This window comes from Dasypus novemcinctus, chromosome 4 (genome assembly GCF_030445035.2).
Source record: "Dasypus novemcinctus isolate mDasNov1 chromosome 4, mDasNov1.1.hap2, whole genome shotgun sequence".
Taxonomy (NCBI): Eukaryota; Metazoa; Chordata; class Mammalia; order Cingulata; family Dasypodidae; genus Dasypus; species Dasypus novemcinctus.
The window spans coordinates 148,091,023-148,110,702 of NC_080676.1; the positions used below are offsets into that span (position 1 = coordinate 148,091,023).

General features: G+C 35.4%; 1 protein-coding gene across 1 annotated transcript in view; it reads right to left on the reverse strand.

Annotated features, from left to right (window-relative positions):
- LTN1 (listerin E3 ubiquitin protein ligase 1) overlaps positions 1 to 17,436 on the reverse strand; it is a 52,861-nt gene extending 35,425 nt beyond the window's left edge. Inside the window, exons 1-11 of the mRNA XM_058296141.2 lie at positions 17,254 to 17,436; positions 11,473 to 11,676; positions 10,479 to 10,577; positions 9,728 to 9,958; positions 7,594 to 7,646; positions 6,663 to 6,843; positions 5,121 to 5,294; positions 4,375 to 4,565; positions 3,524 to 3,659; positions 1,838 to 2,647; positions 1,435 to 1,476 (exon numbers count right to left, since the gene is read on the reverse strand). Of these exons, the coding sequence (XP_058152124.1) occupies positions 1,435 to 1,476; positions 1,838 to 2,647; positions 3,524 to 3,659; positions 4,375 to 4,565; positions 5,121 to 5,294; positions 6,663 to 6,843; positions 7,594 to 7,646; positions 9,728 to 9,958; positions 10,479 to 10,577; positions 11,473 to 11,676; positions 17,254 to 17,295 (2,163 nt within the window). The 5' untranslated portion in view covers positions 17,296 to 17,436. The remainder of the gene's footprint in view (positions 1 to 1,434; positions 1,477 to 1,837; positions 2,648 to 3,523; positions 3,660 to 4,374; positions 4,566 to 5,120; positions 5,295 to 6,662; positions 6,844 to 7,593; positions 7,647 to 9,727; positions 9,959 to 10,478; positions 10,578 to 11,472; positions 11,677 to 17,253) is intronic.
- Positions 17,437 to 19,680: the final 2,244 nt, after the last annotated feature.

Below are 19,680 nucleotides of genomic sequence, written 5' to 3' on the forward strand. Positions count from 1 at the left end.
TTGCAACTTGGTTCATTTCAAAGCAATCTGGAAAAAAAAAAATCCAAGCAAGGATTGGCTAGTGCCTGAAAAATTACTCAACTTTATTTTTAAAAATTGTAGGTAACCAGAGCTTATATTTAAAGCCAAGCTTTACCACTAATCTAGGCTGTGACCTTGGTCAGGTATCTTAACCAACCTGGGCCTATTTTCTAACTTGAAAAATGAAAAACTTAGCCAAGAAAATGTCTAAGGTCTTTTTCTGGTTCAAAAATTAAGCTTTGTTTTTAAAAAGCTGACTTTAAGACTCTGCTCATAAACTATTAGCTTGCATTAAAAAAAAAAAAACAACAGAAAAACTACTTTACAGTTTAGATGGTTATAATACTGGCTTATTCTCTAATATGGCTGAGCAAATGCAAACCAACCTATTCCATAGAACCCTGGTAGAGAAAATAAACTGAAAACAGTATTTCTCATGTTAGCATAACATGAAGTTCAACTTCGCAATGTATTAACATACCTAAAGAAAGAATGTTTAGCTGTAAAAGGACGGGGAGAATAATTTGTCATGGAAGGATAAAAACACTAGCTGCGAAATGCCAAACACCACCCAGGAAGAAGATATTCTTTTCAAGTAGATGAGAATATCTGGACCACCTGACAAGTATATTCAGAAGTTGGAGATGGAAACATCAGTCTACTCTTCTCGAATTATTAATTACCCTTGATCTGATTCCAGGCTTACCAAGCAGCCTTCTGATAATATGACTTTTCATGTGGCTTGCCAACAGGGGGAGAAGGCACTAGATAAACTAATACAAATGGTATGCCTGATAGTTATATTGCTCATTAAAAATTAACAAATTAGTATTATGTATTTATTTTGTAAAAATAAATTTGTAAATTAAAAAGTTATCTTACTATGTAAAACATAAAAATAATTAAAAATGCTAAAAGGAAGAAATTTAGGTAGCTAGTCATAATATTTCTACAGTTAAAAAGGTGTTAGTGATATCATTTAAATCTTCATTAAGAACTCTAAAACCATTTTTAAAATATCTAAATTGTCTTGATTTTTCATTATTCTTATCACTAATCTTCTTATTTGGTCAATTGGTAATTATACAAAGGCCAGAAGATTCTAATCTGCCTGCAAAGTATTGCAGAGTAGAGCAAACTTAATAAAGTACTCTAGCCAAAGGTAGGATAAGAGTAGAAACCTGTGACCTCAGTTTAAAATGTTTAACTTTCTATATGTTATCTGCTAGGGAAGGAACAGAACACCCAGTATTTGGCAAATGCCAAATGTCTTTGCAAATTATCAGAAGTTACAATAAGAAAGTTGTCTAATGTAGACAACTGACAAGTAGGTTATTGTGTGATTATGACTGGAATTTTAAATTATCTATATCTATAAATAAAGAAAAAAATAAAATTAAATTCCTAAGATACCTTTTCAATAATCTGAAGAAGAGAATTCCATTTCAGATCCACCTGAAAGAGGAAAAAGAGATATAATCTGCTAGAAGGAAGAGCAAGACTTCTAAAAAGTAACTGAAGTCACCATGTAACCAAAAGAAAACTATTTTTTTAGCTAGGTACTACACTTAAAAAGTATGGATAAAAGAACTCTTTCATTACCAAGCTTCTGTCATCTTAATATACTTATTGACTATCTACCCAGCACTCTCAAACACTTCCCAAATCACAAGCAAGAATATACTACTTACCTTTAAATTGACATCTTAGTCAAGAACACCCAAAAATTACCCCCATGAAGGTCTCAGCCTACTCATCTATTATTAAAATAGCTGTGTCAGTACAAACCATTCTAGTTTTAAAAGATATACCATACCTCAGTTAAATGATCCAAGACATCTTTTCTTTCCACATTATCATCACAGCAATGAAGCGCACTGTACAAAATGTCCACCAGGAAACCAGCATCCTTTCTTTGATCATCATTTAGCCAACCTAGTAGCTTCTGGTATAAAAACTGCACTGCAGGATTTTTTTGTGCAAGTTTAGTTATTTCAAGAGGTTTAGCTTTGACAATACTCTCTTTTTCATCACCTAGTAGCATTTTAAATACCTGGCCTGAAGAGAAGGAGTTAAGCAGAGTAGAAAGAAACCTTAGATGTTGCTCTGACTTTTGTTCATTGACATAATTAATACTCATCTTTGCTAGTTTACAGACTAAGTCTTCCAAAGGTTTTTTCCTTAAAGGAGATAAAAGGCCTGAAGGATTATGAGTGAGATAAGGATCAGTCGTTAATTCAGAGCCTTCACTGCTCTCTCCTTCTGAGGACAAACAGCTTTCATTTTCTTTATTACTTTCAGATATCTCATCAGCAAATCTAACCTTACAATCTTTTTTTTTATTTGACTTTAATGAGCTTTTTGGCTTCTGAAGGACCTGTAATAGGCTAGATACACTCAAAACAGACTTAACATCAGCTTCTGATTCATTAATTTTCTCAACACAGATCTCTGACAGTCCTTCCCAGAAATTTAGTAGCACTTTCTCCAAGTTATGAGCTGTTTTATCATCTCTCTCCATGTCTGCCTTGGTTTCCCAGGAACTTAAAGTTTCTGCTAAATGATTAAATAGCTGCCCATCTTGCAATCTTGGGTCTTTGAGAACTGCATCAATAAAAGGGATCAACTGAAAGAGAAGGTAAGAAATACAAAAGTTCATTTATTAGAATAAATAAAGGTATTTGTTAAAAAAAAAAATCTAAACCATTTCTTACTATTTAATAACTGGAAAACATGAATATTTTCCCCTGAACTAAAAAATAGTTAACTTGAAAATCATTTTTATTATCATACAAAAAACTTAATGATTTAATTGCGTTCCACTTGAATTGCTTTTTTTTTTTTTAATGAAATAAAGGACCAAGGTTTCTGGTCATTAACAAATTATCCAGTTTCTTCACATCTTCTGAATTTATTCAGGTTTTTGGGTTTTTGGGTTTTTTTGCCTTTTTGCTTTAATTAGAGGAAAATCTAAGATATATAAGCCAATATGAAAGACACCTACAAACCACAGAATTCAGTGCCCTTTTTCTTAAATTACAAAGTTAAGAAAAGTTAACCATCTGTGGCATCAACCAGGGTATGGGCTTCTATAATCTCAATCTCCCACTGTAAGGAATCATATTTCAGAATCTGCTCTTATCATTGGTTCTGAAAGTCAAGTTTGATTATCCACAAAAGGATTATTGCACTTGAGTATTTTAGAAGTAATACGTTTATTGTATAACTTCAACTTAATACAGACAAACCCAAATAAGATCATCCAAATTCTACTTTAATTGCATCTCTCTATAGAAGATCCAGGGTTATTATATCCAGATACTGATTAGTCCTCAGGCACTATATTACATTAGCAAATGACTGTACAGAATTTTTATTTATCTGTTCAGAAATACTCGTTACTGAATTTGCAAATTATAAAAATGAAATCTTTGCAAAGAATACTAAATAAAAACAGCAATAAGACACAATAAGGCACTGCTGAATTTTACATTATAAATACCTGATCATTGACAAGCATTTCTTCAATCTCTTCTTCACCTAAGTTTTGCTGCATTATAAAACGTAAACATTCAAAAAAGGCAGCTATTACTGCTGAGCATTCTGAAAAGCTGGTTTTGATCCTTTCTGTTGAGAGTCTAAGAAATAATTAATAACTGTGGTTTATTCTTCAATTAAGAAAATAAGCAACCCAGAGTCACTGAAATAAAGTCATTAAAAAGACATTATACTAAAATAAGACATATAGTTTTTACATATTTTCTAACATAAAAGCAAATAATTTATATACAGCTTGAATGGAATATGAAACTGTGAAAGGAAGCACATTTTCAAAAATGTTTCCACAAAGCAAAATAAAAGAGATATTTTCTATTCATGAACCAATCCATCTGTAAAACAAAACTTAATCAAATAAAAATAGTAATATGAAAAAAAAATTTGTAAATCATTAATAAAATTAAGTATATATTAATTCCAACAAAATGTCAAACAGCTATATTATTTAACTTTGTGAAAATTTTAAAAACTTCATTAGCTCATTTTCTGCATTTGGGCATTAGTATTCACTGACATACAAAAACAAAGGGGTCATTAGAAAAATGGCCTATTTCCACCTAAGGGCCTTACTACATTTATCTAACTTTCTGTTGTGTACTACACCACTGAAGCTTTGAAGGTAGACAAGAAAAATAAACTCCAATTGTACTTCTCTGAAAACTTAGAAAGTTTTAAAATGAATAGCCAAAGAACTTGGGGAAATTTAAATAAGATAATAATTAGGATGCCATCCTACCCATTTATGGCAACAAGAAAATCCTTTTGCTTTAAAAAACAAGAATTTAAATCCCTTACCCTGCAACTAGAGAATTGAGGAAATTTTTGAAGAAATCCAACTTTGGAACTGTAATGGACTGTGGGAGTTTGCTGATAAATGGCAGGAGATAAGGATATATAACAGAAGCCAGACCCCGACCACCTTCACGAACCACAGCAGACAGCTTGGGAAACACACTTTTTTTTGCATTTACATGAAGCCAACAGTCCTAGCCAAAGAAAAGAGTATAACAATACTTAGAAATTGTAAAAGATACTTTTCCCAATTAAGAAAAAAGACTTACGGGCTCTCAAAATTAAAAATAAATTATTTTACTTTAAAAGCCTACAGTTTCTAACCACCATTAAAAACTAAAAATCTGGAATTTTAAGAAATGTAACACATATAGTAATCATATATTCCATATGCTTGTGGGACACTATCGATTAGAAATAATTTGACTTAAAACATTTACAGGAAAGCGCGTTTTAAATGGGTCAGCAATATTTAACCTTAAATATAAGATTCAGATATGGTGACTGAATCGGGCCACATATGATTAAGGACTAATTACTGCCTAAACAGAAAAAGAAAAATTTCATGTCATTTTATAATCAATTTAAGGTTTATACCAATTTCTAGATTAAACTATTTTTATTTCCAAGAAATAACTTTTCCAGTAAGTATTAGATATTTTAATCTCATAGACCCTCACATGATATCTAAGGATTCTAAAAACGTAACTTAAGAAAACAGAATTCTCAACTGTACCTCTCTTACATACCTCAATAGTTGTAAGTGTATAAAGTACAGCTTCCCAGAGAGCTGGACACACAATAGGATCACTGTCATCAATGCTAAGTAGAACAGATGGGCTCACTCTGGATGCTTCTTCATTCATTAACTGTGGAATATGCTGGCACAAGGCAGAAACTAACTCAAAATAAGCTGAGCGGATCTAAAAGAAGAAATAGAAAACTAAAGTAAATTAAGGGAAGCAGATGTGACTCAAGCTATTGGGCTCTTGCCTACTATTGGGCTCTTGCCTACCACATTAGAAGTCCCTGGTTTGGATCCTGGTGCCTCCTAAAGAAGACAGAGAGCTGGTGGGACAGGCCACAACAAGATGATGCAACAAGAGACACAAGAAAAACATAATGAAAGATACAACAAAGCAGGGAGTGGAGGTGGCTCAAGTGATTAAGCACGTCCCTTCCCATTTCCTCCTAAGGAAACAAGGAAGACAGACAGAGAAATGCAAATAACGAGTGGGTGGGGAGAAATAAATTTTTAAAAAAGTAAATTAAGATCTGGTAGAACCCACAATAAAGCTCCCAGAGCTAATAAATAAATTCAGCAAAATAGTGAGTTACAATGTCAATACCTAAAAATCAGTAGTGTTTCTATACATAAGAAATGCACAATCAAATGAAGGAATCGAGAAAAAAATTCCATTTACAATAGCAACTAAAGAACCAAGTATCTAGAAATAAATCTAGCCAAGGATGTAAAAGACTTGTACACAGAAAACAACGAAACATAGCTAAAACTAATAAAAGAAGACCTAAATAAATAGAAGAGCATTCTGTGTTCATGGATTAAAAGACGAAATATTGTGAAGATGTCATTATTCAAAACCATTCATAGATTCAACTTAATCCCAGTGAAAATTCCAACAACCTTCTTTGCACAAAAAGAAAAGCAAATCATTTTCAAATTTATGTGGAAGGGTAAGGAGCCATGAATAGCCAAGCCAACTTGAAAAAGAATGAAGTCAGAGGACTCAGACTTTCCAATCTTAAAACTGATTACAAAGTCTGAGTAATTAAAATAGTATTGTACTGGCACAAGGACAGACCAATGGAATTGAACTAAAACCTCAGATATCAAGTCTCATATATATGACCAACTGATTTTTGACAAGGTGGCAAAGATCACTAAATTAGGAAAGGATAGTCCCTTCAACAACTGGTGCTGGGTAAACTGGAACTTCCATATACAGAATAAAGGATTCCTACATCACACCTTATATAAAAATCAACAGAAAATGGATCAAAGACCTAAATATAAGAGCCACAACTACCAAACTCCTTGAATAAAACAAAGGGAAGCATCTTCAGAACCTTGTGTTAGGCAATGTTTTCTTAGACTTTATACCCAAAGCACAACCAATAATAATTAACTAATTCACTCCTGAAGAATCCATCACAAAGATGTGCTTGCAGAGTTTTAAACATAATGTTAGACTAACAATATTGGGCGGGGGGGGGGGGGGAGGGAGAGGGGGATCAGAGAAATATCTTAAAACAAAAAAAAATTAAGTTACCTGAGGTATACTATGTTTTCCATACTTCCAAAATTTATTCTGTGATAAGAGAGACTTAAACTTCTCCTCCAGAGAATCAATTTCATTATCAGGCAAGAGACAAAGCAATTTCTTTAATGCCAATAAGGAACAAGTTACAACTCGATAGAATTTAGCTTCTCTTTCTTCCTCTGGAACAGTTCTTGATGTAAAAAGAAAACAAACATATATAAGGATTGAGAATAAACCAAACTACATATTTTGTATTCCTATTTTTAAAGTTTTATTATTAAATACCTACCAAGTTCCTTTAATATCACAAGACAATTTTTAATATTAACACGCTGCTTTATTTCTATCTTCTATTCTCCATGCTAACCTCCCTCAAAACACAAACACACAGTATTTTAATCATATATTTTACTTCTAACACAAAGTGGAAGTAGACAGAAAGCCATGGATTAAAATAAATATGTAAGCATTCTGCTCTCATTAGCAGGTAACAAGGTGATTCTAGGGAATGGATACCTAAGATTACTTTCCCTTATCAACTCCTAAAAGCTTAATTAGAACATAAGAGTAAAAGTAAACAGAACATTTTACTGTCCTTCCAAAAGAAACATGAAATAGTCATGGTTCTTCTACTCTTTTCAACCAGACCTTAAAATGCTACCTGCTATGACTGTGAAAAAGTACATGTGGGGAAACACTAAAAGTCTCTTTCTAAAAGAACCAAGTATGTTGCTTCCACATAATTCAAGTTAAATCACATGAAAACTTGCATGTAAAGGTACTTAAAACAGCACCTCATACATAGCATTAAATTAGTTATTTTCATCTTGATGTTTCGAATCCCTACTTAAAAAAAAAAAGTCACACTGAAATTTATCATTGATTACCTATGAGTGAAACAAATCCTTAGCATCAGTTACATAGTAACAATACAACTTACTGTGGGTCACTGAGGGTATTAGGTGTTTCTTTTATGAGATGATCCTGCAGCACCTACAGGAGAGATAGGGGGAAATTCCAAAGCCTTGAGATTTTATTGAACTGTCAATGGTAAACAGAACAGATAAGTAAAATCCATCTTTAAAATCCTCATCAACTTCATCTTACCTAATAGTTTTTACCCCCTTACCCATAAAATAATTCCAGAATTACTACTAAAGTTTGAATTTTACCTGTTTTTGTTCCCCTATCAGTCCCCAGTATTTGCTATTAGGGTAAGAAGGACAGAAGTACTTCTCCACACTTCCAGTTTCCATCAAGAAGAATTTTCTTCTAAACACTTCTGGCCTCTTGCACAGAGGTGAAGCGGAATTTCCAATTAGTGATAATTGGACAGAAATTAGACTCTGCTTTTCTCTCTCCTCTTTTAGAAAGCCTCTTGCCTATGGAGAATATACATTGTGCTTGCACCATCATTAAGCAAAGCCTAAGGTTTTCAAATGTTGGATAAGTCAACCTACTTCTGGGGTGTAATAATAGAGTTCATTGTTCCAATACCAACATTATCAGCAATAATAATAGCAATATTTGAGCTTTTCCATGTGCCAGGCATTGCTTTGAGCACACTTAATTGGATTAACTAAATTAATCCTTACAACAACTCTATGAAGTACAATTAATTGCCACTTCATGGATGAAAAAATGGAGACAGAAAGTTTAAGGAACTTGCTCAAGATTACAAACCTCATTAATGGTAGAGAGGGTTTAGAGTCAAACGTATGACCCAAAGCCCATGTTCTTATACTCAGTAATAATATACGGTCTATAAAGTTGATATTTTGATCTTCACCTAGCTGACTCCTATCTGATCATTTGGTTTTGAACGTGGGAAAACTCAAACTCAAAAGTTATTACAAATCTGCAACAGAGCCAGCTAAAGAGAAATTAAATAGATGAAATAATCGCTGTGCCCAACTATCGGTTATCCACCCATAACAAAGCCAAAAATAAACAAGAGAAAAACAACAACAAAAAATACAACCTCTAACCAGTCAAATTAGTTATCTCAAAGTCCATTTTCTAAATCTCTTAGTGACCAAATCAAGGACACTTTAATTACAATTATCACTTGATGTTTTTAAATAAACCAATGATTCCAAATTTGCAGATTAAGTAGAGAATTCTCTTTGAGATTAAGATTAAAGCTACAAACCCTCTCCCTAGAAAAACAACTGTGGCATACTTGAAGAATAAATAATGGAAGAACCAAGAATCTAGGGAACTAAGGAGAATGCATGGGGTTGGGGTAGAGGGGTGGAGGAAAATGTAGGGTGAGGAGATGAGATAGGTAGACAAGGGCAAATCATTTAGAGTCCTATAGGTCAAGATAAGGAATCTGGACTCACAAGTACAATGGGAAGCCACAGGAGAGTTGATGAACTCAAAGGAGGCAGGAAAGCCGGAAGGAATATGTTTGGGTAGGATTATGTACAGGGTACAGTATAAATTCTTATGACCTATTGAAGGGTAATTTATCAGTATCTATAAAAATGTTGTGTTCTTATCCTTTAACTATACCAACATCCAGTAACTTCCAGTAACTATCATTCCCGCAAGGGTATAAAGATTTCTATTAAAGACTGTGCATTAAAGTAAGATTAAAGTAAAAATTGGAAAAATCCTGTGTGTGTATAGTATATATGTAAAAGGAGATGAATAAACTATTGTACATTCACACAAAGGAATACCAGAGAGCCAACAATAATAATGAGGTAGATTTCTATGCATGTACTGATACATAATAAAGGGGGGAAATAAATATTTTTTAGATTTATTAATTTTTTAGAATATATATTATAAAGCATGTATCCAATAATTTTAGATAACATATGCTAAAGATGGAAAATTTTAAATATTTTAAAAATAGTCCATCCAAAATAATAATTTGTTAAAAATCAAAAAATGGTTAATTTTGGTTAAACACCATTTTAAAAAGGCAACGTTCCATTATTTGGAAATAGTTCACTTACTCTTTCTTCAACAATGTGAGATAAAAGAATTATCATTGTGATATACCTTATATCCCTTAACTATTTAAAAATAAAAACAGATACAGAATGCTTCAAAGAACTTACACTTATAATTTCATCCTTACAAAAGGCTATGGCTTCAGGTTGCTTGCTTGGAGGAAAAGCAGCTTCAAATGCATCTTTTGCTGCAGATGCAGCTGGCGTGTAAGTATCACACTGAGCCATTAGCCAATACCCCATTAAACTTTTTAAATAGGGAGCCAAGTGTTTCTTTACTTTAAGGATAAGTTTCTCAAAAGCTTGCTGTGTAGCTTCACGAACCCGGCGATCATGATCCTATTGAAAATATAAATCTGATTTAATATAACTCTAGTCCATAAAAACGAATACAAGCAATTCTGGATATGCTATAATTGACTCATTGCTGTGAATTCACTTATGGATAGAGCTCAATTAATATCAATTTTTTAAAATATCAAGAGTTTAGTTTTTTAAATTAAAAAATGTCAAATAATTAATTTCACACACACCCCACAAACACTGAGACAAAAATATTATATTGGATTAAAGACTTGTAATCGAATAATTAAGTAATTCACTCTCATTCTTCTATAACAAATATGCAAGAAGAAAAAAGAAAAGAAATGGGAAAAAAGTTTTATGGCTGGAAAGCGTCAGGGTAATTTTTCAGTAATGACTTAACATCTAAAAACAAAGACTCCCTAAACATGCTATGCAACCCAAAATAATCCAATATGCCTATTCCTCACCAAAAATAAATCACATAAATTTGATAGTATCATGGTAACCAAAAAAAATATACAATAAAAATAAACTATAACGCCTTAATACATACAAGTGAAATTTTGCAGAAAATTCTTGGCCAATATGGAAGAACTCCTTTTACAATTTCTGTCTCTCTCTCTGTACACATGGTTCCAAACTCCTGCATTGCCTAAAAGTAAATTATTAACATTGTTAGGGATTAACAGCCATAATATTTGCTACTAATTATTTAATTCTGCTCTGGAAGCTTAGTCTACTTTACATAACAGGAAAATAGATTATTTCTGTTTGTGCCATGTGGGACCAATTGGAAGTGCTCTTTCACAGGCTATTATAGTAGAAACTTTTCAGTTGAATTTTTAAAAAATTAAAAGTATAAAGGAAAAAAAAACACCCTGTTTAAAATTATAGGGACAAAATTTACATTTTCCTAATAGAAAAGTAACTGTTCAACCAAAATGCCAAAGTGTTTCAAAAAGTACAGAGCAGGCGGCGGACTTGGCCCAGTGGTTAGGGCGTCCGCGGTTCAGACCCCCGGCCTCCTTGACCCATATGGACCTGGCCCATGCGCAGTGGTGATGCGTGCAAGGAGTGCCCCCCCATGCAGGGGTGTCCCCGCGTAGGGGAGTCCCACGCTCAAGGAGTGCACCCCATAAGGAGAGCCACCCAGCGCCAAAGAAAGTGTAGCCTGCCCAGGAATGGCGCCACCCACACGGAGAAATGACACAAGATGACGCAGCAAAAAGAAACACAGATTCCTGTGCTGCTGACAACAGAAGCAGACAAAGAAGACGCAGCAAACAGACACGGAGAACAGACAACAGGGGTGGGGAGGGGGAAGGGAAGAGAAATAAATAAATAAATCTTAAAAAAAAAAAAAGTAGAGCAACAAATTTATAACCTAAGAGCTAAGTGTCAACAATGCTTAAATCTACATATCAAAAAAGTACAATTGTAAAAGAACTTAGTGAAAAATCATTACTAATTTTCCTTCGCATAATACACAAAAGAAGGGAAATGACATTTTAACAATGGGATTTTCTTGATCATAATTAAAAACTTGCTTTTAATTTTGTTGTGACATCTTTCTTGGAAAGTTTCCGCAGCACCATTCGGAAATCAGAATCTACAAGATTGTCTATTTCTTCAGCTCCTTGAATAGCAGGAACATAACCTAGGTCACTTTGAGTTGTTCCAAAACCAATAAATCCAGGCACCGTTCCCTGTTCCTTGGCAAGGAGTTCTGCAGCTCGACCACTGTTTGAAGGCTGATAAAATGGGGAGGGAGAAAAAGGACAAGAAGAGTTCAGGGAGATTTCAAAATTTAGCTTTTTTCTTTAGAGCAATTCCTTGCCTGTTAGCATGGTCAGAACAAACTTTTATTTTTCTAGCCTAAGATTTCATCTAATGCTATGCCCCATCCTCCCAAAGATTAAGTCATTGTCACCAAAAATCTATTAATAATGGTCTTAGAAGCTATTTCCATACTTAATTTTTATTTGTATAGCAATAACAATATAAAATTTACCATTTTAACTACATTCAAGCATACAATTCAGTTGTATTATTCAGGGCTGTGCTACCATCAGCATTGTTCATTACCAAAACTTTTCTATCCTATGTACCAGAAACTCTATCAATTAAGCATTAACTCCTCATTTCCCATCACTACTCTGGTTCCTGATAACCTATATTCTTATTTCTAACTCTATGAATTTATATATTCTATTGATTTCATATATGTGAGATCACACAATACTTTGTCATTTTCACTCAACATGAAGTCTTCCAGGTTCATCCACATTGTCGCATGTATCAGAACCTCATTCCATTTATGACTGAGTAATATTCCACTCTTGGCATATACCACATTTTGTTCATCCATTCATCTGTTGATAGACACTTGGACGACTTCCACCTTTAGCCTATTGTGACTAATTCTGCTTTGAACTTTGCTGTACAAGTATCTGTTTGAATTCCTGCTTTTAGTTTTTTTGGACAAATACCTCAAAGTGGGATTGCCAGGATATATGGTAATCCTACATATAACTTTCTAAGACACTGCCAGACTGTTTTCCACAGCAGCTGTACTATTTTAGATTCCCACCCACAATGCATTAGGATTCCGGTTTCTCTGCATCCTTTTACCAACACTTTGTTATTTCCCATTATTTTGATAATATCCATTTAATATAATAAGTAGTAGCTCACTGTGGCTTTGATTTGCATTTCCCTAATGGCTAGTGATGTCTAGCTTCTTTTCATGTGATTATTGGCTAACTTTGTATCTTCTTTTTGAGAAATGTGTATTCAAGTACTTTGCCCTTTTTTTAATTGAGTTGTCTTTTGTGGTTGAGCTCTAGGCGTTCTTTACATATTCTGCATATGAACCCCTATCAAATATATGATTTTCAAATATTTTCTCCCTTCCGTAGGTTGCTTTTTTACTTTCTTGATAATACCTTTAATGCACAAAAGTTTTTTATTTTGATGAAGTCTCATTTACCTATTTTTTTAATTTTGTTGCTCATTCTTTTGGTGTCAAGAATAATGCTTTTTAAAACTGCAGTTACAACCTGTTGGTGGCTTAGGATAGCAATTTAATAGGCCATGACCAGTATTTTAAGGAAATAAATTTTTTAAAAATCAGAAAATATCACACGTGCTAAGTACTATTTTATGAAATTTTCATTTCCATCTTTCATATAATTAGCATGTATATACACATATGCACTGTATAATGATGTAAAATTAACTTATAATGATCATATCTTTTCATTCATTCATTCAGTAAATATTAATTAAGCAACCACTGTGCAGCAGATCCAAGGACAGCTGATTCTACATTAGGCATTCCTTGAGGGCAGCCACCTATCTTATCATTTCCACATTCCCAAAGCCTAGCCCAATCTTTTTGGACTAAAAAGGTTACAAATTACATTACTATAGACATAAATATCAATACAGTCGTCAAGATATAAGATACATTCTTTTGTTTTGAATCACGGACAGTGGTTTGCTTGACTGATGCACAACCTAGTAATCTCCTACTACTTAAAGTTAGGGAGTTAATTGTGATGAAGAAAGAAAATATTTGAATTTTTAAAAGAAACTATCTTATTCATTGTCACCTAAAGAGGGAGGGCATGCCTCAGCTTGACCAACAAGATGACACTACAACCTATCTAAATGCATCTATTTCTTAGTTCTCTACAAAGATACCCACAAGGGGTTCTCCAAATGTGTGTGCTCATACCTGGCAAAAATGTGTTTAGGAAACCCATTTGGAAAGGAATCATTTGGCCTATTTTCTAAACTGAAATGAGTGACCAAAATGAAGATGGCCTGGATTTTATTTTTTCAAATTGTAGCATTTAAGACAAATTCCAGAAAAAGGTTCTCTATTTTTAAAACTTATTAAAATGAACTAACATCATGAAGTTTGCCTTCCTCAATATTAGTAGAGAGCTACAAAGAAGCTAGCAAATTACAATTTTGAAAACTAAATTTAACATTAGGATACCAGAATTTTACCAATAATCTCATTGTAGCAAGTTTTATTATGAAACAGAATAAAAAATTATTGCTAAAAGCTAAACAAGTCAAGGCTGAATTCTGAACTGACCTGAAGTACCACAATTGAAAGTGGTAACTAGGTGCAGAAGGAAAGGTATCAGATTTCAAGTTTCAAATTTTAAAAGTAACAAGTTATGAATAATGTACTCATTGTATCTTTTACTTAATGTCTACTTTGATTTAAAAGTTACTATTATAATCTTGGTACTTAGACATTTAACCCCACAGTTCAATAAAAATTAAGAAACGTGTACAATTTCTGGAAGCTATTTTTTTCTTATACTCCACCTACTTCAATCTTTTGTGCCTGACTTCTAGAGGTATATGAAGTGGCAAACACCAGTCTATAGAGCAAACTCTGGAAGACCTGAAAAGATCTTTCACAATCTGGCCTCAATTTCCTCAGTCTTACCAGCTACTACTCTTTCCTTCCTTTGCCCAATATTCCCCTCCCATCTCCCAATTTTGCTGCCGCCATTCATATTCAGTCCCGAATTGAATTCAAGGTCCCTTGAATATGTTATGTTATGTCCTTTCACAATTTGGCCTTTGTATAATCTTTTCTCTCTGCCTGAAAACCCTTCTTTCCTTCACTGCCTGAGGAACTCCTACTGATCCTTCAAAATACACTCAGATTTACGAAATTTGCCCATCTCAGGTCAATCCCACTCTTTTCTGTTCTCCCACATTCTTGCTGCCCATACCTTTATCATAATTCTTCAATGCCCTATAATTGTGTGCTTACTTGTCTTTATCATCAAACTAACAGTTCATGGAAAACAGTAAGCATTTGTCTATCACCTTTGAATATGTGGTGTCCAGTATTCAGAGTCTTCTGTTGAATGAATGACTGCCACTCTCAAGTTCAAATCCTAACCTTGCAACCACCTTGCTCCAAGAGCTTAGACAAGTTAATTTCTCTTAGCCTAGGTTCCATCATTTTTTAAATGAGATAACAGTAACATAACTTACTTCTACAGTTGATGTCGTTATTAAAATAGAGTTGTTAAATCATCATAGTAATAACTCATACAAGCAAGAATCATCAAAGGGTGCTAAGACCATTGAGTGTAAGTTTATCCAAAAAAAGGATATTTACAGTGTTAAACTACTATTCCACACAGTAGGTGTTAATAGCCAATAGAAAAATAAACCTTTACAAGAGATACCACCTTACCCAAATGATTAAATAAATATCACCAATAATGGATAAATGAATATCAAGACCTCCCTGGTATGATGTGCTGCAAAAGACCCATCATTTATGCAGAATTTCTGTCAAAAAACTGTTTAATCTGAATTTAGTCATAAGGAAATAGGCAAATCTAAATTAAGTAAAACAAGTGGGATAGACTCTTCTTTCAAAATAGCCCATACCATAAAAGACCCAAAAAGGGGGAACAGGGGGAACGCAGTGGGAAAGGGGAGAGAACTGTCTACATCAAAGGGGTCTAAATAAGAACCAAATGGAATGAGTGATACTTGATTGGATCTCAGAAGTCTGTTTCATTGTTTTAAGCAATATGTTTTTTAAAAAGTTATAGAAAACATAATTGAGATGACTGTAGAAGTCGGAATACAAGGCAGTGTATTAGATAATATTATACCAAAGTTAAATTTTCTGGGTGTTTTAACTGCTCATGGCTATATAAGAAAATGGTACTGTTTACAGAAGGCAAATGCTGAAGTATTTAATAACTGTCATAATGTCTGTACTTTACTTTCATATGGTTCAGCAAAAACCAAATTTTTAGAAAGATAAAATAAATGTAGCCAAATACTAACAATCGGTGAGTCTAGGTAAAGAATATATGGATTGTCACTCTAATATTCTTGCAACTTTTCCTATTTGGAATTTTTCAAAAATAAACAATAACATGGGGCTGTATAACAGTGGTGGAAGATGGACTGTGGTTAACAGGACAAATATGGGAACATTCTCTTATGAACTATAATAAATGTATAATATTAATAAAGATGTCAGTAATTGGGTTGGGGGAAAAAAACACCAAATGTAAGCTACAGGCTATATCAGAAATACTTTGATGATGCTCTTTCATATTTGTAACAAATGTTTCAGAACAATGCAAGGTTTTGGTGGTGGGATGATGTATGGAAGCCCTGGATGATGACATGCATGCTTGTTTTGTTAAGTTCACAACTTTTACTATACACTTACAGTTTATGTATGTTCATGTATGGATGATAATCTTTAATAAATTTAATTTTAAAATAAATGATAAAAATCTTAAAATAAAAGATTAAATGTGAATGCAAGTAAAGCATTTAGCATAGAACATGACTATTATAGTTGATATTATCTCCAAAACAGAGCTAAGAAAAGCAGTACTAAAATTACTAGGATTAATTCAATCTGAATCAGGAAAAAAGAATTCTTATAAAATTGGACAAATCTGGTACCACCACCCACACACACACACACACACACACTCACAAATGCCTTTATAACATCCCTAACCATGTAGTTTTAATACCCTTTAGGTTTCTCTTTAAACAAGTATTTACTAAGCTTCTACTATATGCCGGTCCGTCTTCTAGACTCCGAGTACACAGCAGCAGATAAAAATATCTGCCTTCATTGGACTTAAATCCTAGTAAAGATCGTAAACTGCAGGTCATAAGAGCAACGGAGAAAAATCAAAGCAGGAAGACGGAGTGGGAAAGGGTTACAATTTAAATAAAATAGGGCGATCACAGGGACCCAATGGGGTGTCTAGAGTAAAACTTTATGCCACCTGAGAAAAGCTCTGCGGAGCATGTCGGGCAGTCTAGGCATAGGCAGTGTAGCTGGATGGAATTAGCTGGCCGGAGACGGAGAGGAGCAAGAGACAGACCACACACCTTGCATATCATCGGTAAGGGCTTTGGCCTTTATGCCGAGGTATGGGGGAGCCACTGCAGGTTTCTGAGGAATGGAGTGACAAGACCCTATTTAGTTTGCACACTCAGCTCATTTTTTAACTCACTCCCACCCGACTCTCGGTTCCTAGCGCCACCCCTCGCTCTCCCGGCCAGGTAAGCTGACACGAAACCTTTTCTTGATGAAAACTGTGTACTCGGGTGGGGACAGCTCTGGCACAGACACCTCTTCCCTCACAACTCTCCAATCTGTTCAGAGATAACCCACTCCGCCCGCGAGGACGCACAACTCAAGAGGTCACACTCGAAACGCAAGCACACGCTTCCCCGCAGCCGCGCTCCACACATCCTTTCTCGGAGCGTGGGGCAGAGCCACACCCCGCACTCACCCTTAAGTTCCCCTTGGTCCGCTGCTTGTTCTTCCCGCCCATGGTTGCAGTTGCAGCCGCACTCACACCCCGCAGTCCCAGGTTGACGCTGCCGCACCACAACTTCCGGCCCTTAGCTTGAGCCGGAAGACCGTCCCCTGGAACAACTTCCCCGGACGCGCCCCTTCCACCACCCACCCCCGCCCACCCACACCCCACTTCCTGTGCCCGCCTCCCGCGGCGTCCTTAACTACCGCAAGAATCGTCACAGGGAAAGCCACGCCCTCCTGAGTGACGTTTATGTTATCCAATAGAAAGCCAAACCTCGGACCCGTGGCGCCAAATCCTGACTTCCGCGCTTTCCGGAAACGGGATTTGTTTCCTTCCTAACTGTCTTGCGAAGTGTAGTGCAGGATGTTCGAGATTCGGGACGGTTAGCTGTGTCCAGAGTAATTCCTTACCTATTCTGTGTTCTTTAAACCTTAATTTACCCAGTTTTTCTGCACAGCACTGACTTCCACTTAAAATTAATTTGGGTATTTTTTCCTTCTCTTGTATATCTCCCTTATTAAGAAGGCTGGGACCAAACATTTCCCCAAAATTATCGTGCCTGTTACTCTTCCACCAGTAGCATGTGAAGTCACTCCACATTAGCACCCACACTTGGCGTGGGACTTCTGTGCCATGTTAGTCATTATGGCGGGAGTGGGATTCTGTTGCACAGTGGGTTCGTTTTGCGTTTTCCTAATGGCTAATATGAAGCTGAGAACCTTTTCATAAACTTGGCCATATGGAAGGAAAAAAAAAAAGTCTGGGGCTTCATTTCGTTCACCGCTGCATCTCAGCACCTCGAAAGGAAACTGCAAAGTGGGCTCAAGCACTACATGTTGGAGGGATAACTGAATGAAGTACCCACTATGTGCTGGGCACTGTTCCAGGCTTCGTGTATCCAGCCTTGAATGACACACGTGGGCTCTGCGTGCTGGTAGTCCAGTCTAGAGATGCAGACAGAGGAATATATTAGGAAGAGAATCGCTGAATCGCGGAAGGACTAGTAGAGCAGAGAAGAAGGGACCCAGGCCAGCGCTGAGCTGACTCAAAGCCTGGTAGAGTGGCCGATTTATGAAATGAGTAGTTTAGGAAGGCTGGAAAGAAAACTCCCGAAAGGCCATGTAGTCCATGCTAAATGTGGGGAGCCTCAGGAACAGATGAGGAGTAAGTAGGCAAATGGCCTTTGGGTGGAAAATGAGGCAGAGCGGCAGAAGTATCACTAGTGGACAAAGAGGGAGTCATTGAATAAATGCTCCCATGACACCTGTTCAAAAGGTAAGAGCTGTAAAGAGTTGAACACCCTTAATTGCTGATTATCCGACATTAAGATGATACCTAGTTACTTCTGCAACTGAGCTGGGTCATCAATCAGTAAACATTTATTAGAAACTGAGAGCCTAACCCTTTTAGAGGTTGTCATGACTGCAAAAATACTCAATATTTGAGTATTTGTCCTAATTTGTGACAACTTATTGAATTAAGCCACGCAGACAAAAAGTTAAAATACAAATGGAATTAAGTAAAAGCAATATTAGTGATGTGGGCTATGGGTGGGAGGCTCTTTGTCTCTTCAGAGATAACCTAAGCTGTTTGACTTGTGGGTGTGGAACGGTAAGAGGCTACAGTCCTGCCCTTAGTGACAATGGCTGGGACTCCAGTCCCAGGAAACAGTTTAACAATGCAAGGTCTATAAACTTTTAAGTATTTAGGGGAAATGCAAACAAAATATGCTAAAGGCTTATCTAGAATGTCTGGAGTCCATGCTAAAAGCTTACCTAAGATGTGGAAGATATATATGCTAATTCAAGCCTATTGAGAACTGAAGCAAAGGGACCATTTGGCCTTTCCTCTCTGTATAAAAGAAATTTGAAAATCTTGTTCGGGGCTAGGGATTCAAACAGAAAGCTCCCGAGTCCGGTTGGCCATCAATAAACCATTTTTCCTTCTCAAAATCATTCCTGAGTCCTGGCCTCTCTATACACAAATAATTGAACCTCTCTCAAATTCTACATTAGAAAACTAGATTTCGGTGCTAGAAAACAGTTGTTAAATGCAGTTAGATGCTGGATTTAACTATGAGCTTCCTGACAATTTAGAGGAAAATTTGGGGGTTGCTGCTCATTGTCTAAATAAGAAAACATGAAAGTTCATCTCTAAAAATCCTCCCCCTCTTCCCCGCCTACTGAATGCATATAGGAATTGAGGACGATAGATAGGAGGTAAAGGTTTTGCAAATACAATAATAGCCTGAGATCTAGATCACCATGATAACCGTTGGTCCATTAATCTCACCTATTTATGGAATCAAAGACCATTTTCTGAGTAAGAAATGATCTCATCTAGTCAAGTAATAGATTGAGAAACCAGCAATACAATTGTGGGAAAGGGAGGATTGGA